This window comes from Hydra vulgaris, chromosome 08, assembly GCF_038396675.1.
Source record: "Hydra vulgaris chromosome 08, alternate assembly HydraT2T_AEP".
In the NCBI taxonomy this organism is placed as follows: domain Eukaryota; kingdom Metazoa; phylum Cnidaria; class Hydrozoa; order Anthoathecata; family Hydridae; genus Hydra; species Hydra vulgaris.
The window spans coordinates 35,310,651-35,335,856 of NC_088927.1; the positions used below are offsets into that span (position 1 = coordinate 35,310,651).

At 29.1% G+C, this 25,206-nt stretch overlaps 1 protein-coding gene and 2 non-coding genes across 3 annotated transcripts; 1 reads left to right on the forward strand and 2 right to left on the reverse strand.

Annotated features, from left to right (window-relative positions):
- Positions 1–8,305: 8,305 nt before the first annotated feature.
- On the reverse strand, positions 8,306–8,470 carry LOC136084443 (U1 spliceosomal RNA). Its single transcript, XR_010640563.1, has one exon. It is a non-coding gene; the product is annotated as a U1 spliceosomal RNA (small nuclear RNA).
- Positions 8,471–8,870: 400 nt separating this feature from the next.
- Positions 8,871–14,488, forward strand: LOC136083789 (uncharacterized). Its single transcript, XR_010640092.1, has 6 exons — positions 8,871–11,748; positions 11,910–12,119; positions 12,331–13,361; positions 13,578–13,740; positions 13,827–14,085; positions 14,246–14,488. It is a non-coding gene; the product is annotated as an uncharacterized LOC136083789 (transcript).
- An 8,520-nt stretch (positions 14,489–23,008) lies between these two features.
- LOC136083273 (uncharacterized) lies at positions 23,009–23,773 on the reverse strand. Its single transcript, XM_065802673.1, has one exon. It carries the CDS (start codon positions 23,771–23,773, stop codon positions 23,009–23,011), a length of 765 nt encoding a protein of 254 aa, XP_065658745.1.
- Positions 23,774–25,206: the final 1,433 nt, after the last annotated feature.

The window sequence follows — 25,206 nt, forward strand, 5'->3', positions numbered from 1 at the left end:
TTATACTTCAATGAAACCATCTAGATGTGAGTCTGAGCGCTATAACCACGTTCAATCTTTAGCTTTTTAGGTTTCATTTAAAGACGTATTCACAGAGCAGCGCGGAATAAGATTTAACGGCTGCAAACCGGAATAGCATTTAAAATTTCCTTTCGGGTTTTTTTTAAATTGACTTTTTAATTGTTGGTTTTCCATAGAGGTTGATGATCAACCTCTATGGATAATCAACAATCCGAAGAGTTATTACTCTTATTAGTATTCTTATTCGAGAAAATGGTGAAAGCTTCAACAGGTGAATCGATCGAACAAGTTGAAATGAACTATAGTAGCGATGAACCTTCGGATGATGAATGTGTAAATGAACAAAATAAAAAACAACCAAGAAACTATGCCGAAGCAGCAAAAACAGAAACGAAAAAACGAAACCTACCAAAAACGCAAATCTGCAAAAATAAAGAGCATTTTACCCTAAACGATTTCTTGAAAGCAATACTAGTAGTAATTTATTTAAATAAGTCCTCTTATAAAATCACAAATAATTAAAAAACAAACAAAACCAACAAATTATGCAAAAATTTATGGTTTGTGAAATATAAACTTTAAGTAAAAAAAAAAGCAATTGTATTTCATTGCAAGTAAGTTGATATCAAATTTGAGAAAAAGGGAAAAAAGATTGCTTTAAAGGGAAAAAAGATTGCTTTAAAATTTAATTAAAGTTTACGTCTATGACAAATAGTATCTAAAAAGCCAATATTTGTAGCTGCTAAAGCACGAATTAATTAATAAAAGTGCAGCTCATCTTCAGTAAAAGATGTACTGTTTGCAGCTGTAGAAAAAAAATACTTGTCAATTCTATTCTTAAATGCGTTAACTGACGGAACCTTTTTGCATGCTGACGGCAAATCAGCATGACAAAAAGGTTCATTTTTTAACAAATCATTGACAATACGATTTGTTAAAAAAAAATTTTAACAAATCATTGACAATACAATTTGTTAAAAATTTTTTTTAACAAATCATTGACAATACGATTTGTTAAAAATTTTTTTTAACAAATCATTGACAATACGATTTGTTAAAAAAATTGTGACGAGCATTATTATATGTAAATTCACCCATTAGGACGTTGGAAGATGATCTGCAAATTGGTGGATTATGCCAATTGATACTCTCAAAACCGTTTTCTAGCTTAAACTGTTGGATTAAGCCACGTCTCCTGCGAGTTTCCAAAGTAATAAAATTGAGCCGCCGACACCTTTCAGCATAAGGTAATCCTATCAAATCATGAGGTACTTTTGTTGCTTTGTGCTGAATTTTTTCAATTTCTTTGATGTCACCTTTTAAGTAAGGACACCATACCGGAATAGCGAATTCCATGTGCGGCCTAACATACGTAGTGTATAATTTACTCCAAAGCTTCATATCTCTTGATCTAAATGTTTTTTTGTAATAGGCCAAGGATCATATTCGCTTTACGTGTTGCAACCTGTATGTGTTGATTCCATTTTAGATCATTAGTTATAAAGATACCCAGGTCTCTCTCAATATCCGTTGCCTCAAGAGTAAGTGATGTATTTCCATCATTCATTATATATTCATGATTACTATTTCCATAACCAAGGTGCATAACTTTACATTTTGGAACATTTAACTCCATTAGCCATTCCTTTGACCATTCTGTGACAGTGTTTAAATCGTTTTTGGAGGATCAGGCGATCAGTATCGTGAAACTCAGGTCTTATTTCTTGTAACAGTTTAATGTCGTCAGCATAGATTTTATGAACTGATTTTAACTTATCGGTTAAGTCGTTTTTATAAATGATAAATAATGTTGGACCAAGTACAGACCCTTGAGGAAATCCGCTTAGAACATCGGTCCAGTCGCTAAAGTGTTCACCTAAAACAGCTCGCTGTTTTCTACAAATCAAAAATGACTCAACCCATTTTAGAACATTAACCAATAAACCCATATGCTTATATCATTTATATGCGATAAAGGTGGTCTATAAACACAACCAATAAGAACAGTTTCGTTACCAATTTTAATTTCACACCATATTTGCTCGGAGTTGCTGTTGTTTAAGATCTCTCTTAGATGACGATCAGATACCTCATTCACGACTAGATCACGCTTGATGTAGATAGCAACACCTCCACCGTGACTAGTTTGATTTTTCTTTACTGGTGAGTAGTTGTTCAATTGAGAAGCAGATATTTCAGTAAACCATGTCTCAGAAATAAAGATTAAATCATACATGTTTATGACACAAAGCGCAGATAATTCGTTCATTTTATCCGGATTAAGGGAAGTTGCGTTAGTATAAAAACATTTTTAAAATGTATTTTTAGGGTTAGAATTAGCAGATTTCATTTTTGTATTTAATGCATTTAAATAAATATTCGCAGGTAAACATTTGATTCATTGTGTTTTTGCACTTCTGGTTGCTTGCGCATCTCTCCATTTGATGAAAGGATGCTTTTTACGTCCATTGATTTCAACTTCCTGTGAGACATCAATGCATCGCAATTTATCGCTGCGGGTGACAAATCTAAAGGTCTTGTCAAGTTTTCCAAGCTTGTCAAGGTCAGAATTAGCTGCTTTTCTTTCGTTTAATTTATTGAACTCACTTTGTTCTGATGCTGTGCGGTCAGGGCGTATAAATATATCTTTAAAATTGCCCGATGGTATTTGTTTAGCCGATGCTATAACGTCGTTTCTGATAGATACCGAATCAACTTCAATCATAAAAGGAGCAGGTTTACCAGAATTAAAGTTCTTATTTTTTTTTGAAACGTTTAACTCTAACTATATTGACTGTTTTACCTAAGGATGCCATACCCTTTTTAAATTCCGCGGCGTCATCTTTAGTTATATCGCTTGGTTGAGTTTTTACAGATTCAGGTAGACCAAACACAACAATTCTCTTCTCTCTATTAGTCACGTCCCTATTATGCTTATTGAGCGCGCTCACTACAGCTACGTTTGCTAATGCACCGGGTTTGCTGACTTGTTCAACAAATTTAGATAACAAAGGTTTTTCACTACTTTTGCTATCTTTCAGGGACTTAATTTCAATATCCTGCAAATCAATTTTATTAGTAAGTTCGTCATTCTGGCAGTAAGTGTTTTAATTACACGAAGAGCTTGTTTAAGCTCTTCTTTGGCAATTTTATCAGCGTTTTTCAGAGCGTCTTTAAGCCGTTTTTGTAATACTATTTTTAGCAATTACCCGTGGAAGCGATTTTAAGGTGTATGCATATATGATTCGTTTTTAACTCGATAAATACGCTTTGATATCCGTGAAGTTTCGATAAACTTTTTTTGAGAATTTTTTATTTATTTTTTTATTAATATTTTTTAATTTTTTTTTTTACGTAATTGTACCGTTGAAAATTTTTTTTTATACGTAGTAAAAATATTGTTTTATAACAGTTTATTTATAATAATAATAATAATAATAATAATAATAATAATAATAATAATAATAATAATAATAATAACAATAATAATAATAATAATAATAATAATAATAATAATAACAATAATAATAATAATAGCAATAATAATAATAATAATAATAATCTTTCTGATAAAAAAAATGTAACAACTAATTTTCCGGAAATATATATAATCACGGATTTATTATGTAATATATTAAGTATGTTTTTAAATTGTCAAAAGCGCAAAAGAGAAAGAATAAGATATATAAAGATCTGAAAAACTAATGTTCAAAATTATGATTAAACAAACAGATTAAAAATCAGGTGCAACGCAACCATTGACGGTTAGTTAAAATCTTCTAGAAAAGAAAATATTAAAAATAACTCGTTTGAAAAGATTTTAAAACTTGTCAAAACTCTATTAAAATATAAGCGAACTGAAACGTAAATATTTGCTTATAAATATATTTTTTCACAATAATTTATAAAGTTATATATAATAACATATATGTGTATGCAATTAAAACATATAATATATGTGTATGTAATTAAAACAAACAAAAAACAACAAATTATATTTGAATAAATTAAGACACGCCGAATCGGATGTAGATAAGATAATATATGTATTATAATTAATTTTAAAGTAGAAAAGTAAAGGATAGTAAATAAGCTTATAAGATGAAGCGAATTGCAGTAGAAGAAAGTTTATGTAGATAATAAAATAAATGGAATAAACAGAAAAAAGATTACGTAAAAAATCATGGAAAACTTACGTTTAAATATACACGTCTATTCGACTCAAAAGCATGATCTTGAAAAAGCAATTGAAAACAAAAACTTAGACATAGCAATAGTAATAAAAACCAATGAAAAAAACTATTAGAAAACGGGCTATATATTACCAATTGAAGACCTTGGTGCAAAAACGATTTAACTCTATTTTTACAAATTGTTTAGGAGAAGGAAACTGATGATGTTTGAAATTTTTATACTCTCTCAATTTTTTACACAAGTTCTGCGTAGTTTAATATAAAATGCATGTTTATTGTAAATTTTGTTTTTGTATCATCAATACCAACGACAATTAAAAAAAAAAAAACTCATGGAGTTACCTCGTTTTTGCGCCAGGCAGATAAAATTAAATTTGTTACTATCAAGATCCGAGAAAACAAAACTAGAATTAACAAAAATACACAAAAAAAGTTTCATAAGCGCTATAATTATACATTTATTAAGTTCAGTTTCCTTAAAAATGTATTAACTAAGCTTTAGCTGTTTTATTCTAGATCATTCTTTTTTTTTAAATCCAATAAAAGATTACCAGAAATGACAAATAACAAACCAGCAAATTTTGTAAATTACATACTGTATTTCATTACTTAAAATGTTATATCACAATAAAAAATTAACTTTAGTCTGTGACGCTATCCTCAGATAGTGGACCATCTTGTTCTGCACCTTGGAACTTTAACGTGTCATAAGACCACAAACCGTTTGGTGGAACATATTTGGCTGCAAGTTCTTTTACTTGTAAATACTTCGAGCGCTTTACTGGTATTGGACCAGAATACAGTTAGATGTCATAATTTGGTAAAGTCAGACAGACTCCCCATTTTTAAAAAACAAAATCTTCTTTCAAAAAACCACTTGCTAAACTGCAATATTATAAAACTACTAGAAAACGCTGATAAAATTGCCAAAGAAGAGCTTAAACAAGCTCTTCGTGTAATTAAAACACTTACTGCCAGAATGACGAACTTACTAATAAAATTGATTTGCAGGATATTGAAATTAAGTCCCTGAAAGATAGCAAAAGTAGTGAAAAACCTTTGTTATCTAAATTTGTTGAACAAGTCAGCAAACCCGGTGCATTAGCAAACGTAGCTGTAGTGAGCGCGCTCAATAAGCATAATAGGGACGTGACTAATAGAGAGAAGAGAATTGTTGTGTTTGGTCTACCTGAATCTGTAAAAACTCAACCAAGCGATATAACTAAAGATGACGCCGCGGAATTTAAAAAGGGTATGGCATCCTTAGGTAAAACAGTCAATATAGTTAGAGTTAAACGTTTCAAAAAAAAATAAGAACTTTAATTCTGGTAAACCTGCTCCTTTTATGATTGAAGTTGATTCGGTATCTATCAGAAACGACGTTATAGCATCGGCTAAACAAATACCATCGGGCAATTTTAAAGATATATTTATACGCCCTGACCGCACAGCATCAGAACAAAGTGAGTTCAATAAATTAAACGAAAGAAAAGCAGCTAATTCTGACCTTGACAAGCTTGGAAAACTTGACAAGACCTTTAGATTTGTCACCCGCAGCGATAAATTGCGATGCATTGATGTCTCACAGGAAGTTGAAATCAATGGACGTAAAAAGCATCCTTTCATCAAATGGAGAGATGCGCAAGCAACCAGAAGTGCAAAAACACAATGAATCAAATGTTTACCTGCGAATATTTATTTAAATGCATTAAATACAAAAATGAAATCTGCTAATTCTAACCCTAAAAATACATTTTAAAAATGTTTTTATACTAACGCAACTTCCCTTAATCCGGATAAAATGAACGAATTATCTGCGCTTTGTGTCATAAACATGTATGATTTAATCTTTATTTCTGAGACATGGTTTACTGAAATATCTGCTTCTCAATTGAACAACTACTCACCAGTAAAGAAAAATCAAACTAGTCACGGTGGAGGTGTTGCTATCTACATCAAGCGTGATCTAGTCGTGAATGAGGTATCTGATCGTCATCTAAGAGAGATCTTAAACAACAGCAACTCCGAGCAAATATGGTGTGAAATTAAAATTGGTAACGAAACTGTTCTTATTGGTTGTGTTTATAGACCACCTTTATCGCATATAAATGATATAAGCATATGGGTTTATTGGTTAATGTTCTAAAATGGGTTGAGTCATTTTTGATTTGTAGAAAACAGCGAGCTGTTTTAGGTGAACACTTTAGCGACTGGACCGATGTTCTAAGCGGATTTCCTCAAGGGTCTGTACTTGGTCCAACATTATTTATCATTTATAAAAACGACTTAACCGATAAGTTAAAATCAGTTCATAAAATCTATGCTGACGACATTAAACTGTTACAAGAAATAAGACCTGAGTTTCACGATACTGATCGCCTGATCCTCCAAAAACGATTTAAACACTGTCACAGAATGGTCAAAGGAATGGCTAATGGAGTTAAATGTTCCAAAATGTAAAGTTATGCACCTTGGTTATGGAAATAGTAATCATGAATATATAATGAATGATGGAAATACATCACTTACTCTTGAGGCAACGGATATTGAGAGAGACCTGGGTATCTTTATAACTAATGATCTAAAATGGAATCAACACATACAGGTTGCAACACGTAAAGCGAATATGATCCTTGGCCTATTACAAAAAAACATTTAGATCAAGAGATATGAAGCTTTGGAGTAAATTATACACTACGTATGTTAGGCCGCACATGGAATTCGCTATTCCGGTATGGTGTCCTTACTTAAAAGGTGACATCAAAGAAATTGAAAAAATTCAGCACAAAGCAACAAAAGTACCTCATGATTTGATAGGATTACCTTATGCTGAAAGGTGTCGGCGGCTCAATTTTATTACTTTGGAAACTCGCAGGAGACGTGGCTTAATCCAACAGTTTAAGCTAGAAAACGGTTTTGAGAGTATCAATTGGCATAATCCACCAATTTGCAGATCATCTTCCAACGTCCTAATGGGTGAATTTACATATAATAATGCTCGTCACAATTTTTTTAACAAATCGTATTGTCAATGATTTGTTAAAAAAAATTTTTAACAAATCGTATTGTCAATGATTTGTTAAAAAAAATTTTTAACAAATTGTATTGTCAATGATTTGTTAAAATTTTTTTTTAACAAATCGTATTGTCAATGATTTGTTAAAAAATGAACCTTTTTGTCATGCTGATTTGCCGTCAGCATGCAAAAAGGTTCCGTCAGTTAACGCATTTAAGAATAGAATTGACAAGTATTTTTTTTCTACAGCTGCAAACAGTACATCTTTTACTGAAGATGAGCTGCACTTTTATTAATTAATTCGTGCTTTAGCAGCTACAAATATTGGCTTTTTAGATACTATTTGTCATAGACGTAAACTTTAATTAAATTTTAAAGCAATCTTTTTTCCCTTTAAAGCAATCTTTTTTCCCTTTTTCTCAAATTTGATATCAACTTACTTGCAATGAAATACAATTGCTTTTTTTTTTACTTAAAGTTTATATTTCACAAACCATAAATTTTTGCATAATTTGTTGGTTTTGTTTGTTTTTTAATTATTTGTGATTTTATAAGAGGACTTATTTAAATAAATTACTACTAGTATTGCTTTCAAGAAATCGTTTAGGGTAAAATGCTCTTTATTTTTGCAGATTTGCGTTTTTGGTAGGTTTCGTTTTTTCGTTTCTGTTTTTGCTGCTTCGGCATAGTTTCTTGGTTGTTTTTTATTTTGTTCATTTACACATTCATCATCCGAAGGTTCATCGCTACTATAGTTCATTTCAACTTGTTCGATCGATTCACCTGTTGAAGCTTTCACCATTTTCTCGAATAAGAATACTAATAAGAGTAATAACTCTTCGGATTGTTGATTATCCATAGAGGTTGATCATCAACCTCTATGGAAAACCAACAATTAAAAAGTCAATTTAAAAAAAACCCGAAAGGAAATTTTAAATGCTATTCCGGTTTGCAGCCGTTAAATCTTATTCCGCGCTGCTCTGTGAATACGTCTTTAAATGAAACCTAAAAAGCTAAAGATTGAACGTGGTTATAGCGCTCAGACTCACATCTAGATGGTTTCATTGAAGTATAATGGAAGCGAGCGCGAACGCAGGCTTCCGCTACCAGAAATTATACTGTCGAGTTATCGACGTTAGCGATAATCGCAGAGGTCAGCCTAGTCGAAGTGCAATGAATAAGCCTCACTCTGAAAGAAGCCGCTTCATGATCCGACTTAACTTTCCAGTCAGGTAAGTATACAATTTGGATTTATTAAAACGACGCACTTTTTTACGGTCATTTTTGATTGTGGTGTTATATTAAAAAATAAACAAGTTTAAAATCTTAAAACAGTTTGACAAGTTACCAAAGCAAAATAAAATTAGTTTAAATGTGTTGTATTTGTTAATATTTTGTTTACTTTATTTAAATGGCAATACAAATTATTTAAAAAAATAGAATACAACATTAATAAGCATAAAATAATCTACGAAATTAAGTTTATTTAAATAAAATTATGATTAAGGTTGGTGTTGTTTTCTAAAGCGTTATTAACTTTAGATATATTTTTGTATCTAACAATAAACCCTTGCAGCTTAAAGTAGTTAAAAGCATCTATAGACCGGTTGGAATTGTTTTGAGTTTGCCGTTGATGTACGCATGCGCAAATTCTTGGCAGTCAAAACAAATTTTTTACTGGACTTCGTATGAAACTTCCGAAGATGTGATCAAAATCTTTGCATTTTAACATGTTAAACAATAGTGATCAATTAGATTACAAGAAGAAATTAACATTAGCAAACAAGGAAACGTTACCGGACCAGTATCCAATCGATAAACGTTCGAACTGAAGCCAATAAGACTGCTGTTACTAGTAAACTGTGTCAATGGAACCAAGTAAAGAGAAAGGCTGAAGCATATTCATTGCAAAATATATCCTTTAATAGACCAAAATTTAATGATTTACCATGTGAAATAAGATCAGCTAAAAGTACTGTAAAAAATTATTACATCAATGCAGAAGAATCTATAAAAAGCTTCGGTCTAGATAAAGTTCTAGAACTACAAAAGGTTATGCTTAAAGCAGCGTATTTTAATTACGTAAACGTCTTAGAAAAATACTGACGGTACATTGATATCTGATGAGACAGAAGAAAATCTATGTCCAGAACCTTTCACAAGTCTGTTTGATAATGAAGCAATTAAGTTAGATGAATCTGCTTTAATAGAGAGATGTTTTTGAAAATACAAAAAAGACAAATCAACTTACACCTCAAGTTCATTTGATTTTTTATCTGAAATTTCTCAACTGCATAGTTTATCCAGTACAGAGCAGGGAGAGTTACAGCCTCTAATTTTTATAAAATTATGCATTTCAAATATAACAACGCAAGTAAGTCATTGCTTGTGTTATACGAAAGCACATAACACACCTTCCTTAACTTATGGCAAAGAAATGGAATGTAACACTATGAAACCATTACGAAAGGAAAACACAAAAACTTCCAATTAACAACTTCAGGCCTTCACATTTTATACAATAAACCATACTTAGGAGCTTCACCTGACTCTATAGTAAACTATTCTTGCCATAGTGTCGGTTTGCGAGAAATAAAATGTCCATTCAATTATCGAAATGGTTTAGTGAACTGGGAAACAGATAAAAATTTCCCTATTGATTTATTTGAAAACATGAAGAAAAATCATAAATATTATGCACAAGTGCAATAACTATATGTTCTAAATAAAGAATATTTTGATTTTTTTGTTTGGGCTTTAAATCATTATTTATTAGTTCGAGTTACAAGAGACTTAAAGTTTATTGATGAAATGATGCTTTTGCTCTGGAAATTATTCATTGTGTTTACCTCCTGAAGTTGTTACATGCAAAAATGATGTATGTTTAGACAATAAACAAAAGTATTACTGTATTTGTAAAAGACCCTGTTTTGAACCAATGATAGCATGTGATAAACCAGGTTGTAAAGTTGAGTGGTTTCATTATTCTTGTGTGAAAATTATACGAACTCCATTTGGTTCCTGGATATGCAACAGTTGCTTGAAATAAAATATATTATTAAATATATTTATATCCAACAATTTAAAACAACTGTTGAAATAGTCAATAAATTTTTTAATTTTAAAATATATAGTAGTCAGATTATGCAACAAGTAAATAGATCCAAATTCTATGCACGTTATTTTTCAAGGATTCTAAACAATTTAATAATATCTTTTCATACCAAAAATTAATATCTGCTATGCCACAACCATTGCATTCAACCACAAGCTCAAGTAACATTGTTTTGTGATCTTCTGTTTTATCTTCTCAACACATCATTTTTTTATCGGTATTAAATAGTAATCACTTAACTCCTTCTTTATCTGGTCCCACTTTGATAAGCTCTTCTCATGAACTACTACTATTCAGGTTGAGAGCTAATCAGTTAAGTCCTAGGAAAAAAGTTTTGCAAAAAAGGTTAACCATTTTGGCAATGAAATGGCAAATAAAAAACGAAAACATAAAGAGGGTCTAAAAGAGTTAAAAGAAAAGGCAAAGGCCCGGCCATACCAATTAAAATATCTAAATCAGATTATTGCTCCCAAAGAAAAGACAATCCTTAATTTTCGAAAAAAGTTAAAGGAAAAGTGTTTGAGTTTACAGTTAAAGAAACTTCAAAATCACATTTTTAATTTAAAACAACAGTTGACATTTACCCAAAGCAACTTATCTTATCAAAAGGCTATGTCAAACCAACAACTTGCTGATAAAAGTTTCAAAATTCTAGTACTGCAAAATGACATACTGATTTTACAGGAAAAAGTGGAGCAAATGCAACAAATAACACAAAACACCAAAAATGCTACTCAGCAGATATTGGAGCACTTATATATGACATGCTTGCCAAGTTCCTACACATAGTGTTCCAACTCTGCTCAGTAATCTTGGAGAACACACTGGCTATCGATTTTGTCACATTCCGCATCACACAACTGTGGAACAAATGATGCATGAGCTAGGTGTAATATCAGACTTACTGACCGCTGAAATAGCTTTCTCATCAAAAAATCTAACACTAGGTTTTGATGCAGCAACACAGGAGGGTGTTCATGTAAATGTTGTGCACTTAACAACAGAATCTGTATGCATGGTTGTATCTATAGATCAACTTCCTGGAGGTGCAGCTTACGACTATCAGAGTCACATTACAAAATCTGTTGATAATCTTGCCAAGTTATATAGTGACTTCTACCAGCTACAATTCACTGATGTGTGAAGTACTATTGGAAACATAACTAACAAAATGAGTGACAGAGCAGCAACAAACCGTGCAACAGTTACTAAGTTAAACCTTTTTTGGCAGAAATCATTAAATGAACTAAACTGTCACCTTCACCCCTTGGACACAATGACCAGTTTGTGCAAGTTTTCACTCAAAGCATTAGAGACCTCTAAAGGAAAACTTCCTGGAATATACTGCATTGCAGCAAATATTGTTTTACAGCTAAACAAACTTTGTTACAAGGATGCAAAAGGTACATGTATAATCTTAATCCTACTTTTTTACTTTAATACAATGTAATTTTGTGAAATAAGATATATAAATCTAAAATATCTTTTTTATTAGCATATAAATGTTTCTTATTTCACATGCTCCTTATGCTCTTTAAAATAATTACTTTATGTTTATTTAAAGGTGACCCAAAGGGTTTTATATCCTTTTTGGACCAACACAAACTGCCCAGAGGACTGCTACCATGCTATGGAAGGAACAGACTACACATTCTTTTTCACACGTGGTATTTTGATTCATCACTATGAAATATTGAAGAATTTCTGTTTTCTGGCTTAGCGTTATGTGGAGGTCTGACATATAGTTTGTTTCAAGATTTTACATCTGAAACAGGTGAATCTTTGATATGGTTATATTAAACTTTATATTAAATGTTTCCATTCTTGGACACATTTAGATCTTAAATTGATAGGAAGGGGTGCAATATTAAAGGCTATGGGATAAACCTTTAAAACCAATAGTAATGATACTTGCAGCAATAGTTAGGGGATTATAGATTATTAGAGACTAATACTATGGTTTGTTTATAAATTTTTTGTTTCAGGTTTCCATGAGTTATGTGCCCTAGCTTTAATTGGAAAGCTACTGACTGGTCCTTGGATAAAAAAATTTTATATCGCACCAGGTCAGGGACTTGACTACACATCTGGCATTCTGACATTCATCTGGCATAGTCAAAAATGTTCAGAACACTTTTATTGAAAGCAGCAAGGATCCTCTAAATCTAATTAAATAAAAAACTGATTTTTTTGGAAATATTACTAAAGATCCTGTTTTTGATTCAATAATCAGCTTTTGCCCAATAACTGATGAAATGAGTAAAACATTAGCTGAATGTCTGAAAGCTGTTGTTAGTGTCATTTGCAGGCAGTACAAGCGTCAGTTTAACATGAGTTCTAATGATCAAATTATGAACCGGACTAAGTCAGCAAGGCTTCACAACATTGACTCAGAAGAACTTATGGCTATGTTTAGTGCTGCAAAGCAAAAAGCTCTAAATGCCACGCTTTGTTTTCTTCCAAAACTTCGTGCTTGTAAAAATAAAACAATTGCTCTACTCTCCAAAAAGCCTACTAATATTCAAAACAAATTTATATTATGGGCTATTTCTAATGCCAGAAAAACTCGATTTGCAAATGCATAAAGCCATAAAGAAATGATGTCAGAACTTATAAAGTGTATGGCTGACAAAATTCAAAATAAAAAAGACAAAGAACAAAGGAAAATAGAAAAAATTTAAAAGAATTGTATGCCTAATCAGATAAAAGAAATATTTCCTGACTTAGAAAATAAGGAGGCTTCTAATATTGAAGAAGTTCTTATTGGAGCTGCTATTACAAAATGTATTTGCCACTTGAGGTTTGATAAAGCCACTAACAGCCAAGATGTATATTTGGCAGACTTCTTAGCATTAAAAAAAAGAACAGTAGTATATACATAGTTTCTTATTAAAAAACCAAATGAAAATGAGAATTATGATGCTGTCGAGTATGAAATGAGCAACTATCTGCAGACATCATCAGTTGTAATATGGTAATATCATAAAAAAATGATGTGCAAATTGATTATAATAAGGTATGTGTTATTGTAAATCATAATATGGTTTATGTACTTGCATTAATAGCTTTCATTTACAGATATTAGGTAAGTGTATTGGTTAGCAATATTTTTTCAATGCCTAATGTGTATATTAAGCCCCCTCACTCTCTTTTTTTTACTGTTGTTGATAAAATTATGAAAAGATTTATTATTCTTTCATTGATTATTTTTATGTATCAGATCTTATTTTAGGTAGTCGGGTAGTTACCGACATTCAGCAACCAGGGTTGACTTGGTTGCAACATGCTATGGGAAACCAAAGCTCATTTACTTCTGGCTTTGAGCCAATAACCTGGCTTTTGATATACTGTTTCAACTTAAAAAGATGACTTTTTGCATGCATGGACACCAAGATGTTAGTGTTAAGTAGTTTAAATCAATTAGTATAGAAATCAGTTTTTTTGATTATTATTTTTATACACCATATCTTTTCTTTTTCAGGCAACAAATCGAAGAATTCATTTGGTTCCATTAATATTTCTGTTTTAATAGCATAATGTGTTATGCATCAGAAGTTATTTTAATTTATTTTTAACTTAAAACAAAAACCTTTTTTTCTCCTAATTTTTGATGGTTTTTTTTTATTAATTATTTTAAATATCTGATGTATTTTATCTATCATTGCTAGGTTTTAACTCAGAGCAAGAAAACTGAAAAATAGACTATTGCTTCTATGGATCTTTAATAAGTCAGGAAAGAGGTTAATTAATACTTATAAGATTAAATTATGCAGTGATCACATATTTATAACAAATGAGATATTAATTTATTTTTCAGGACATATGCCTTCTCTCTTAATATTAGATTTGCTATGGTGATTTATATATTTATTTAAAAATCTAATTATTTTTTTTTTTTAGATATTCTCGAAGGATCGACTTTTTCTATCTTTGGATGTTAACGCTAGATTTGTTTCAAAACTAGGCTATTTTCATAGCCACAATTCTGTTAAAAACATTAATAAGCATATGGAAAACAATTAATTTAGTTTAAATTTTATATTACGAAGTATATTTTAAAACAAATAAATCTTTTATTTATTGGGGTGGGCGTATTATTCGATGTTAATCAAGGCGATATACAAAAGATATTCTGATGCGCTTTTTCTAAATACATGTCTTCATCTCTTTAAATAATAACTAACATGAAATGTTATCGCTAACTGTCAAAGTAAATAAACAATTTTTATTATTGTATTTTTTAGTATCTATCATGGCTTAAGTCGAAAATTTATGTGGCTTGAGTAATAAAAATGGTACGGTGGGGAAAGCAGGCCTTGATTGTTCCCCAAAAATTTTACTATTGCATAAATCATATCCTTTCCCGACTTTTTGCTCAAGTCATATTTTTCGCTTGCAAAAAATAGATATAATTAAAGAGATTATTATTTTCCTTCAGTTCACTGTTTACCTTCTAAAAGACTATGTACATTTATAATAACGCACCAAATGGACTTCGCGTTTTAATATATAAGCCTATATATGTAAAGTGTTATATAATAAGTATTATCTTTAAAAAAAAGTTATATAATAAATAAATTCATGAATAAAATTTTTAATCATATAGAAATTGATTTATCTTATTATTATTTATAATTTTTTTAATTCGTTAATAAAAATAATTTTTTTATTTAAACAACGTTAATTTTTTTCTGTTATAAGTTGAAAAAATATAATCGAGGCAAAGAAATGCGCTGAAAACTAAACAATGAAGTTCTATTTTAAAACTACCGTAAGCCGAACGCTAATTTTTTGAGTTGGTTGCATTTTTCTTAAGCATTCCTTATAATGAATTTGTGACACTTAAATGGGCATAACTTTTAGTAGAATCATTCGTTTTTTATGAAATTTTCACTATTGTAATACTGATTTAAAGCTCTTTACAATGATGTATAATAATCAAATATTTGAATAGTTTAAAAATTTTGCACACGTGCCTACTAGGTTACTCATATCGTGAAACATTTTAAATTTTTTTTTGCTTTGCGGCACAAGACGAGTAAAATGTATTTTTTTTTTTCAGAATAACTTTATTTACGATAAAAATGGAAATAAATATTAAAAATATAGAAAAAATCACAAGCAAACTAGAAGAACAAAAAAAAAGTATACTAGCAGAAACGGAGAGATTACTCAAAGATTATGAAAAAAACTTCACTACAATAATAAGTTCGAACTTCAAAATAACAGCAAAGTTAGACAAAATGGACGCTGAAATAAACAATAACAAGTTAAATATCAGAAGAATTAAAAATGAAGTTGACGAAATGAAAGCCAGCTTAAAATTCCAAGAAGAAAAAACTAGGGATGAATTTATTCATATAAAAACAAAATGATGTTGAAAAAAAAATCAATTTAAAAAATCAAGTCAATAGACTTAGAGAATCGCTCGAGACGTAATAACTTACGTATCGATCGCATAAAAGAAAACCCTGAAGAAAACTGGAGTGATTGTGAGAAGGCTGTAAAAGACATCTTTAAAACAAAACTAAATATATTAAGTGAAGTAGTTATGGAACGAGCGCACCGAGTCGGTGCAGTTAAAGATAATAAAACACCAAGATCAATCGTTTTAAAGCTTTTGAATTATCATGATAAAAATAAAATATTATGCTCAGTAAATAAACCTATAGGAAGCAGCATTTACATTAATGAAGATTATGCAAAATAAACGATATTAGAAAGAAAGAAGCTTTGGGAAGAAGTTAAACGGTTACGCAACGAAGGTAAATTTGCAGTTATTAAATTTGATAAAATTTATTGTAGAGATTTAAGAAAGTAAACGCGCGAAGTTTTACTAAGCGAAGCACTATTTTAACTACTTTAAATAATGACTAACTTAACAGTAGATTTTGAAAAATGTTTTCAATTCAGCAAATGTTTTTACTTAACGATATTTCTGACGCTGGATTTGCATTTTTTAACGAAAACAATTTTAGTTCATCCTTTTTTGAAATAAAAACTTGTAAAAGTGAACTAAAAACCTTAAAGAGTAATTTTACTGTAATACACATTAACATAAGAAGTATAAATAGCAACATGGATAAGCTAAAACATTTTCTTATCGAATGCGATTATTTATTCAGTATCATTCACGCCTAACAGAAACGTGGTGTTTTGACGAATCATGCAGAATAAATTCAAGTTTAGAAATTCCTAACTACAAATTATTATCATCTTCAAGAAAAACTAACAAAAGGGGAGGTGGAATTATAACTTATATTAGGAATGATCAAGTTGCCAAAACAAGAGATGACCTTTCGATCTCAGATGCCGACAGTGAGGTTTTTACAATTGAAATAACTAGCAACAAATCAAAAAACATACTGGTCTACATTTTACCTGAAGGTGATTTATTTAAATTTTCCAATCATTTAAAACAAATTTTTATAAAAAACAACAATGAGCAAAAAAAAAATTCTGCATTTGAGACATAAACATAAATTGTTTACAATATGATAAACATGCCAATACTAAACTTTTTTTTGACGAAATGCTTCAACATTACATCTTCCCAATTATTAACAAACCAACTCGAGTAACTCCAACTTCAATCACTGCAATAGACAATATATTAACTGATTCATTCTTTGATACTTAACTAAAGGCAGGAATAATAAAGGCAGATATATCTGATCATTTTCCTTTCTTCTTCTCCTTGACACAAGATATAAAAACAATAGTTGTAAAATTAAAAGTTATAAAAGAAAAATCAACAAATTTGCTATTCAACAATTTAAAGACTCACTGTCGGCAGAAGAGAAGGTTTACCATGAATGCAATCTTGGGCACACTAACTCTGCTTATAATAACTTTGAAAAAATTTTACCAAAAAACCATAATATGCACTTCCCAATTAAAGTAAAATTAATAAAAGAAAAGCACTTAAAATGTCCATGGATCACCAAAGGTATTAAAAAATCCTCAAAAAAACAACAAAAACTTTATATTAAATACTTAAAAAATAGAAATGAGGCAAACATAAATGTTTACAAACAGTATAAAAACTTGTTTGAAAAAATTTAAAAAAATTCAAAGAAAAACTATTATTCAAATAAAATAAAAAACACAAATGTTGATATTAAGAAAACTTGGGATATCATGAAAGAAATAATTGGGATAAAAACCTACAAAATAAATAGTTTACCTGCTCAAATTGTCATAGATAATAAAGAGTATGACAATAATAATGCAATTTCAGAAAAATTTAATAGTTTTTTTGTCAACATATCCCAAATCTAGCTTCAAAAGTCAATTGTCCAAACAACTCATTTGAAACTTATCTAACTAGTGTCAACAGCGAATTAATATTTAAAGAACCAAAAATTGATGAGCTCGAAAATGCAATAAACTCTCTTAAAACAAACAAGTCTCCAGGTATAGATGACATTTGCAGTAATATCGTCGTCAATGTCTTTTCGGAGATACGCAAACCTATTTTCGGAATATTTAAATCATCAATTATAACTGGAACTGTACTAGATAAATTAAAAGTAGCTAAAATTGTACCTATTTATAAAACCGGTGAAACATTTCTAATAAACAATTACAGACCAATCTCAATACTACCAACCTTTTCTAACATACTTGAACGAATAATCTACAATAGATTATATGAATACCTAATTTAAAACAAATTCTTAAATAAAAAACAATTCGGCTTTCAAGCACAACACTCAACAGAACATGCAATTTTAGATTTAGTTAATAGCATAAGTGATTCTTTTAATAAAAAGCAATTTGCATTAGGAACTTTTATAGACCTATCCAAAGCACTTGACACAATTAATCATGATATCTTACTAAAAAAAATAGAAAAATACGGAATAAAAAATACTAGCCTAGATTGGTTTAAAAGTTATCTGTCAACAGACAAAATGTGTTATTTCGAACGATAATAAATATTCTAATTTACTAAAAATAAAATGCGGAGTTCCCCAAGGTTCCATTGTTGGTCCTCTTTTATTTTTAATTTATATTAACGATCTTCCACAATCACAAAAAATACTCGATGCAATAATGTTTGCTGATGACACAAATTTATTTTATTCATCAGCATCAATTGAAAATCTCTTTGAATCTGCGAACGATGACCTTGAGAGTTTAAACATTTGGTTTAAAGTAAATAAATTATCTTTAAATCAAGAAAAAACAAAATATATCTTGTTTCATTCCAACCAGCAAAAAAACAAAATACTAAGCATACAGCAAAAAAAACAAAATACTAAGCATACAATGGTAGCATATGCTACCATTACTAAAAATTGATAACATAAACATCGAAAGAACTGAAACTATTAAATTTCTTGGGAAAATTATTGACGAAACAGTTTCTTTGAAAGCCCATATAAAAACATTAAATACAAAAATATCAAAAAGTATCGGCATACTTTACAAAGTCAAAACTATACTTTCCCAGGAGAATCTGAAAATTCTCTACTTTTCTTATATACAAAGTTATCTAACATATGCTAATATTGCCTGGAGAAGTACAAATAAATCTAAATTAAGTTCTCTATATACACACCAAAAACACGCATCAAGATTGATTTATAATAAAAATAAATTCATTCATGCCGATCCTTTGCTTAAAAACTTGAATGCTTTAAATATCTATCAAATTAACATCTACCAAAATGTTTTATTTATGCTCAAATATAAGCTCGGACTTGTCCCAACTCATTTTACTAATAGCTTTTTTCAAATCAGCGCCAACAGATATATAACACGAGGAACCGGAAACTGCCCATAAAAAAAACAAAATTTTCGAGATTTTCAATTGTATACCGTGGCCCCTATTTATAAATCAAAACAATACCTCAAGATATAGAACTTATTAAATTCGATAATCTTATTGCCCTAAAGAAAAAACTAAAAGATCTCATAATTAACAAAACCAATTTTATCGATATGTATTAAATATAAAAGAACAATTAATATAATAAAATGTAAAAAGAACAATTTAAGCTATAAAAATAAATAAATAAAAAAGAAATAAAACATAAATTAAAAAAAAAAATTGTTAGCAACTATACATACCAAAATATTACTGAACAGTAGACCTCAAAAATTAATGTGTGTTTTATAGATTTACTCTTTAAATTTTTAGTTTATTTTGTATTTTAAAGGTTCTCGATGAAAAGACTTTTCTTAGTCTTTTTTTTTTTTTTTTTTTTTTAATATATATTTGGCGTATATTAAAATTTACAATGAAATAAATCGTGTTAATAAATAAGAGAGCTGGAGCAAGCAGAAGACATAAACTGTCTTATCATCGAGCCCCATTTACATTGAAAAAAAAATCGTCAGCTTATAATATAAAAAAAGAAAAGTAGCAAAGTACATAATAAGCATTTTACACGTTAGTTACAATATAAATATAAGTGTTGAAATATAATGCAATATATCAAAAATTAACAAAAGTTAAATATAAATAAAACAGCAACAAAAGAGAAGTAGTGTCAATAACTATTTTTTAGATAATTTATATTATTTATTTTAAAAGAGATATTTTAAATCAAGGTCATTTTGCAATAAGAGACTCTTAGATTCTTTCCTGAATTGTTCCAAAGAGATGTTTTGAATATTATTTTTTTTTGTCATAAATTTTAAAAAATGTTTCCACAGAAACGGTCCACGATATTGAATTTGGTAAGAACCTAGTTTTAAATTAGTTTTTGGTACAATGAAGTTGTTAATTGAAAATTTAGTAAGATACTTGTGCGAGATTTCACTAAAGTAAGACTGAAACACAATAGGAGAAAGCCCACGTTTTATTTTAAACATGAATTGTAGAACCTGGTGTATATTAAGTTTATAGATACTTAGGGCACCAAGCTTCCTTAAAAGATGTTCGCGATGACAAGTTCTGTGTGCACCAAATACAATCCTGCATGCGTGTTTTTGCTTACTATAAAGTTTTTTTAATTTACTATAATTAGTACTATCCTATACAATATTACAGTACGAGATAAAACTATGAATAAATGAAAAGTATATTTTTTTTAAGGAAGCAGTGTTAAGATATGGTTTAGTTTTATATAATATGGAAATATTTATTGAGATTTTATTTTCTATGTATTTTATATGTGGTTTCCATGACAAATTTTCATCTAGTATTGCTCCAAAAAATTAACGATTGGTTCCCTTTTAATAAATGTTTTATTGATTATAAGATTAGGTAACTTTAGAGGAACATCATCACCTTTACTAGGTTTGGAGAATAAGATAAATTTAGTTTTTTCTACATTTAACGAAAGCCTATTACTTGTAAACCACTCGTTTATTTTTAATAGTTCTTCATTAAATATATTAAAGAGTTTTTGTCGGAATAAAAAAGATTGCAGTCGTCTGCAAACAATATAACATTTAAAATATTTGATGCTAAGTACAAATCATTTATATACAATAAAAATAATAATGGTCCTAAGATTGAACCTTGGGGCACACCACAAGTTATTTGTTTTTCTTTTTCAGTTTTTTTATAAATAATACATTGTGACCTGTTTGCTAGATAATCTTCAAACCAAAGTAAGTTTTTATTTCTTACTCCATAGAGTTCCAGTTTTTTTATAAGTATCTTATGGTTAACAGTGTCAAAGGCTTTTGACAGATCAATAAAAACTCCTAAGGTAAAATAGTCATTATTGAATGCATTTGTTACATGATTAATCAGTTTAATTACCGCTTGGTTAGTTGAATTATCTTTTTTAAACCCAAATTGTTTACTGTACAGCAAACTGTTTGACATCAAATAGTTATAAAGTCTGTTATACATAATTCTTTCCAATAATTTTGAGAAGCAAGGTAAGACGGAAATTGGTCTGTAGTTGGAAATATTAGTTTCGTCACCAGATTTAAAAATTGGAGTGATTACGGCAACTTTAAGTTTTTTTGGCACAACACCTAGTTTTAATGAAAGGTTAAAAATATGAAATAATGACGGTTCAATGATATCGTAAACTGATTTAACAACATTTACACTAATTTTGTCAATGCCGGCACTTTTATTACTTTTAAGACAATTAAAAGCATTTCTTAACTCGCTTAGATTTAAATTAGATTCTTCCATAATAGTATTACACGGTTTGATATAAGATTCAAACTCTATGGTACTTGGTGGAATTTTACTCGCCAAGTTTGGCCCTACTTCAAGAAAAAATGAGTTAAGTTTTTCAGCTATTTTTTTTTTTATCGTAAGTCATTTCCCCGTCAATTAAAAGCTTTTGGGGGAGATTATTTGTTACACATTTATTTTTACCAATTACTTGTTTAATTATATTCCACGTTTTTTTAGTGTCGCCGTTGGTTTTTTCTAGCAACTTTGCATAATAAATTTTTTTAGAATGTTTTTTTGTTTTTTCAAATAAGTTTTTATATTTTTTGTAGTTTATTTCATTTTTATATGTTTTATGTCTTAAATATTTAACATATAGTTTTTTTTTTTTTTTAAGACGATTTTATTAGACCCTTGGTCATCCAGGGATTTAGAAGAGACTTTTATAACTATTTTTTTAACAGGAAATGCTATGTCATACTGTTTACAGAATTGTGTTAAAAATAGTTCATATGCATTATTGACTTCATGGGATTGTAAAATAAGATTCAAATCGAGATTTTCTGATAAAAGAGTTCGAAAATACAATAAGGAGTTTTCATTGATCTGTCGCATTAAAATTGTAGAGTTCGAGGGAGGATTAGTTTGGGTAATGTTATCAGTAATTAAGAATATTGGATAGTGATCTGTTAAATCAGTTTTGATTATGCCCGAACCTAAGCGACAATTTTGAAAATTGTTAGTAACTATATTATCAAGTAATGAAGATGTAGTCTTAGTAATTCTCGTTGCCTTATTTATTGTTGGTAATAGATTATATTGGGTTAAAGTATCTAAAAAATATTGAACATTTTTATTTGAAGCATAATTAAGCAAGTTTAAGTTAAAATCACCAGCCAAGTAAACATGTTTCCGTGTTAAGCTAATTTTGGTTAAAAAACTGCTTAAATAAGTTTTAAATTTTTTTAAACTACCAGATGGTTGTCTATAAATAGAATTGATTACAATGTTTTTGGTGGTTTTGTTTATGATTTCTATGCACAGCGACTCACAATCTGTTTCATTAACATTAAGATCATTACGTAAAATAAAGTTTATTGATTTGTGAACAAAAATACTAACACCACCACCAGCGTAGTTAAAACGCGGTTGGTGAACTGATACGTAATTACTTAATTCAAGATTTGAATTTTTTCCATTGGTTTTAAGCCAAGTTTCCGTAATACAAGTTATTTGAAATTCGTGGTGTAGTTGATGCAATAAGAGTCTAAGATTTTCAAAATTTTTGTTAATACTTCGAATGTTTACATGTAATATAGAAAAGTTTTTTTTGTTCTGACAGAGATATTGAGTAGATTCAAAAATTGAATAATACTCGCTTTCTAAATTTTTTCCATTAAAATAGTTATTATCACTAGCATTCTCATCACTAAAATTAAATGAAAGATTGACCTCCATTTTTATAAGTAGAATTTAAAATAATTAATAAAGCAAAGTAACATATAGAAAGTAAAACAAAATATAAATAAATAAGTAAATATAAATGTTACGAAAATAATATTTTACTTTTAATTCGCAGCCCAATCCCGAATGATCAACTTATCGTAAGAGATGAATGCATATTTTCCGGCTGCTCGTTCAACTTTCATTTGTTCCCGTAGCGCTTTCCTAATTGAGACAGTATCGGCACAAAAATCTTCGTTAATATAAATATTTTTACCTTTTAATTGAGATGTTTTTTTTAAAATTTCAACTTTATCTTTATAATCTAACAGTTTTAATACAATTGTTCTGGGTTTGTTTAAATCTCTCTGACCAGTTCTATGAGCTCTTTCAATCCTAATATTTGTTAACCCCAAATGCTCTTCAAAAACTTTACTGACTTTTAATTCGCTTTCAATCCACGTTTCACCTTCGTTTTCTTTTATCCTGTCTACCCTTAAATTGTTTCTGCGAGATCTATCCTCCATCTCTCTTAGTTTACTTTTTATTTTATGATAGTCGGAATTATGATTTTGCTTTTCAATGTGAGATGTTTGTTTTTTTTCCTGAGAAGTAATAGCTGTCTTAATTTTTTCTTCAAAAAGGTGTTCGTGAAAATTTAAGCTTCTTTTGATTTCTTCTACGTCTTTTTCCATTATCTTTATTTGTTTTGCATGCTGATTAACTTTCAAATCTACTTTATCTAATCTATCGTATATGATTTTCGTGTTTGCGCTTAATATGTTTAACTCGTTTTTTTCATGTTGCTTCTTCATTTCGTCTATTTCGTTCTTAAATTCTTTAAACATTTTTTGTATCGTTTTTTTTACTTGATCCATTGTAATAGCCATTATTAATCAATATATATAATATATATTCAACGTTTTCTTAAAAAAAAAAAAAAAAAAAAAAAAAAATTTTATTTTACACTGAAAAAACACGTCTGCTCATGAAGAAAGCATGCACAAAAAAATATATATATATTTCTACGAGTCTTCTGCGAGTTTCCTTGCAACTACATAGTACTATTAGTATTTGTTAATATATATTTTCAACAAATAATATAAATTTTCAACGACAACGACAAGCAAGTCCCTAGTAGCCCTGTGGTGCGACGGACTTGCGTATATTTTTTAAATGCATGGGTTAATAGCCAGCACTTTATATTATAAACCATGAATTTTTAAATTTATTATTTTAACTCGCATGAGTTAAAATGTCAAACGCGCATGCGTGAAACAGCATTGTTAACGCTCTTTAGATATAGTAAATATTTGTGGTGGACATTTATATAAACTGGAGACATGTAAATATTATTTGTTTTTGAAATATATAATAATGACTGTTGTAAAAAAAAAAATACCCTGGGGCAATTTATCTAACTAAATTTAAAATTGAAAATATTAATTATTTGGGGCGTAACTAAATAAAAGACGAAATCTATTTTTATTTAGTTAATAGAAATCGTCCTAGTTAAAACTGTGCGATGGTTTCTATATACAACAAAACTTTGACCTTGATTATCCGGTTACTAGGATCGTAAAAGTCTGGTAACTTTTTGTTTTGTAGTCAGTTTACTTAGCTCTTCAAAATACCCTTCTCAAAAGTTAGTTATAAATGTGTATAACCAAGGATGTATAAATATATGGATGTTTATAGATCAAAGGCGCTGCTAATTACTAAATTTTATCCGGGTTTTTAACGTCATTTTTTAAAATAATTTTACAAAATAAACCGGCATTTAAACGACATTTTAGGTTTGCTAACTTCTTTCAGTAAACATTTTATTTCCCGCAAAACACTCATTTTACACTAAAGTAATGATTTTTAAACTAAAGTAATAATTTTTGAGAAATATAAATGCATTTTGTGTATTTAAGAATTTCTCATGTGTTAGTAAATATCTTAATTGATATGCAAGATTTGTTTAAATAATAATTTACTTGTAAAAAAACTTCAAAAAATGTCAAAAATGTTTTTGTAAAAATGCAATATGGGATATAGTAATAAGAATACTGTAAAGTAAAAAGATTTTTTTTTCGCGTTGTAGGTCATATCATAAATCAATTGAAGGGCTTATTGTGAGACAATGACAAGCCACACTTTTTTCAAAAATGAGTTATTATCATTTTTGTAATCATAAATAGTATACGCAATTTTTATTTATTTTTTTGTCCAATATATAATATCCATTAGTATTTTTATGATGTATAAATTTGAGAGAATAATAGGTAAGCACTGATTTTATAGATTTAAATATAACTTAAAAGCCATTTTTCTCAAA

Excerpts from the sequence above, each read along its gene's own strand:
- LOC136083273 (XM_065802673.1), bottom strand. The coding sequence starts at position 23,773 with ATGGCTATTACAATGGATCAAGTAAAAAAAACGATACAAAAAATGTTT.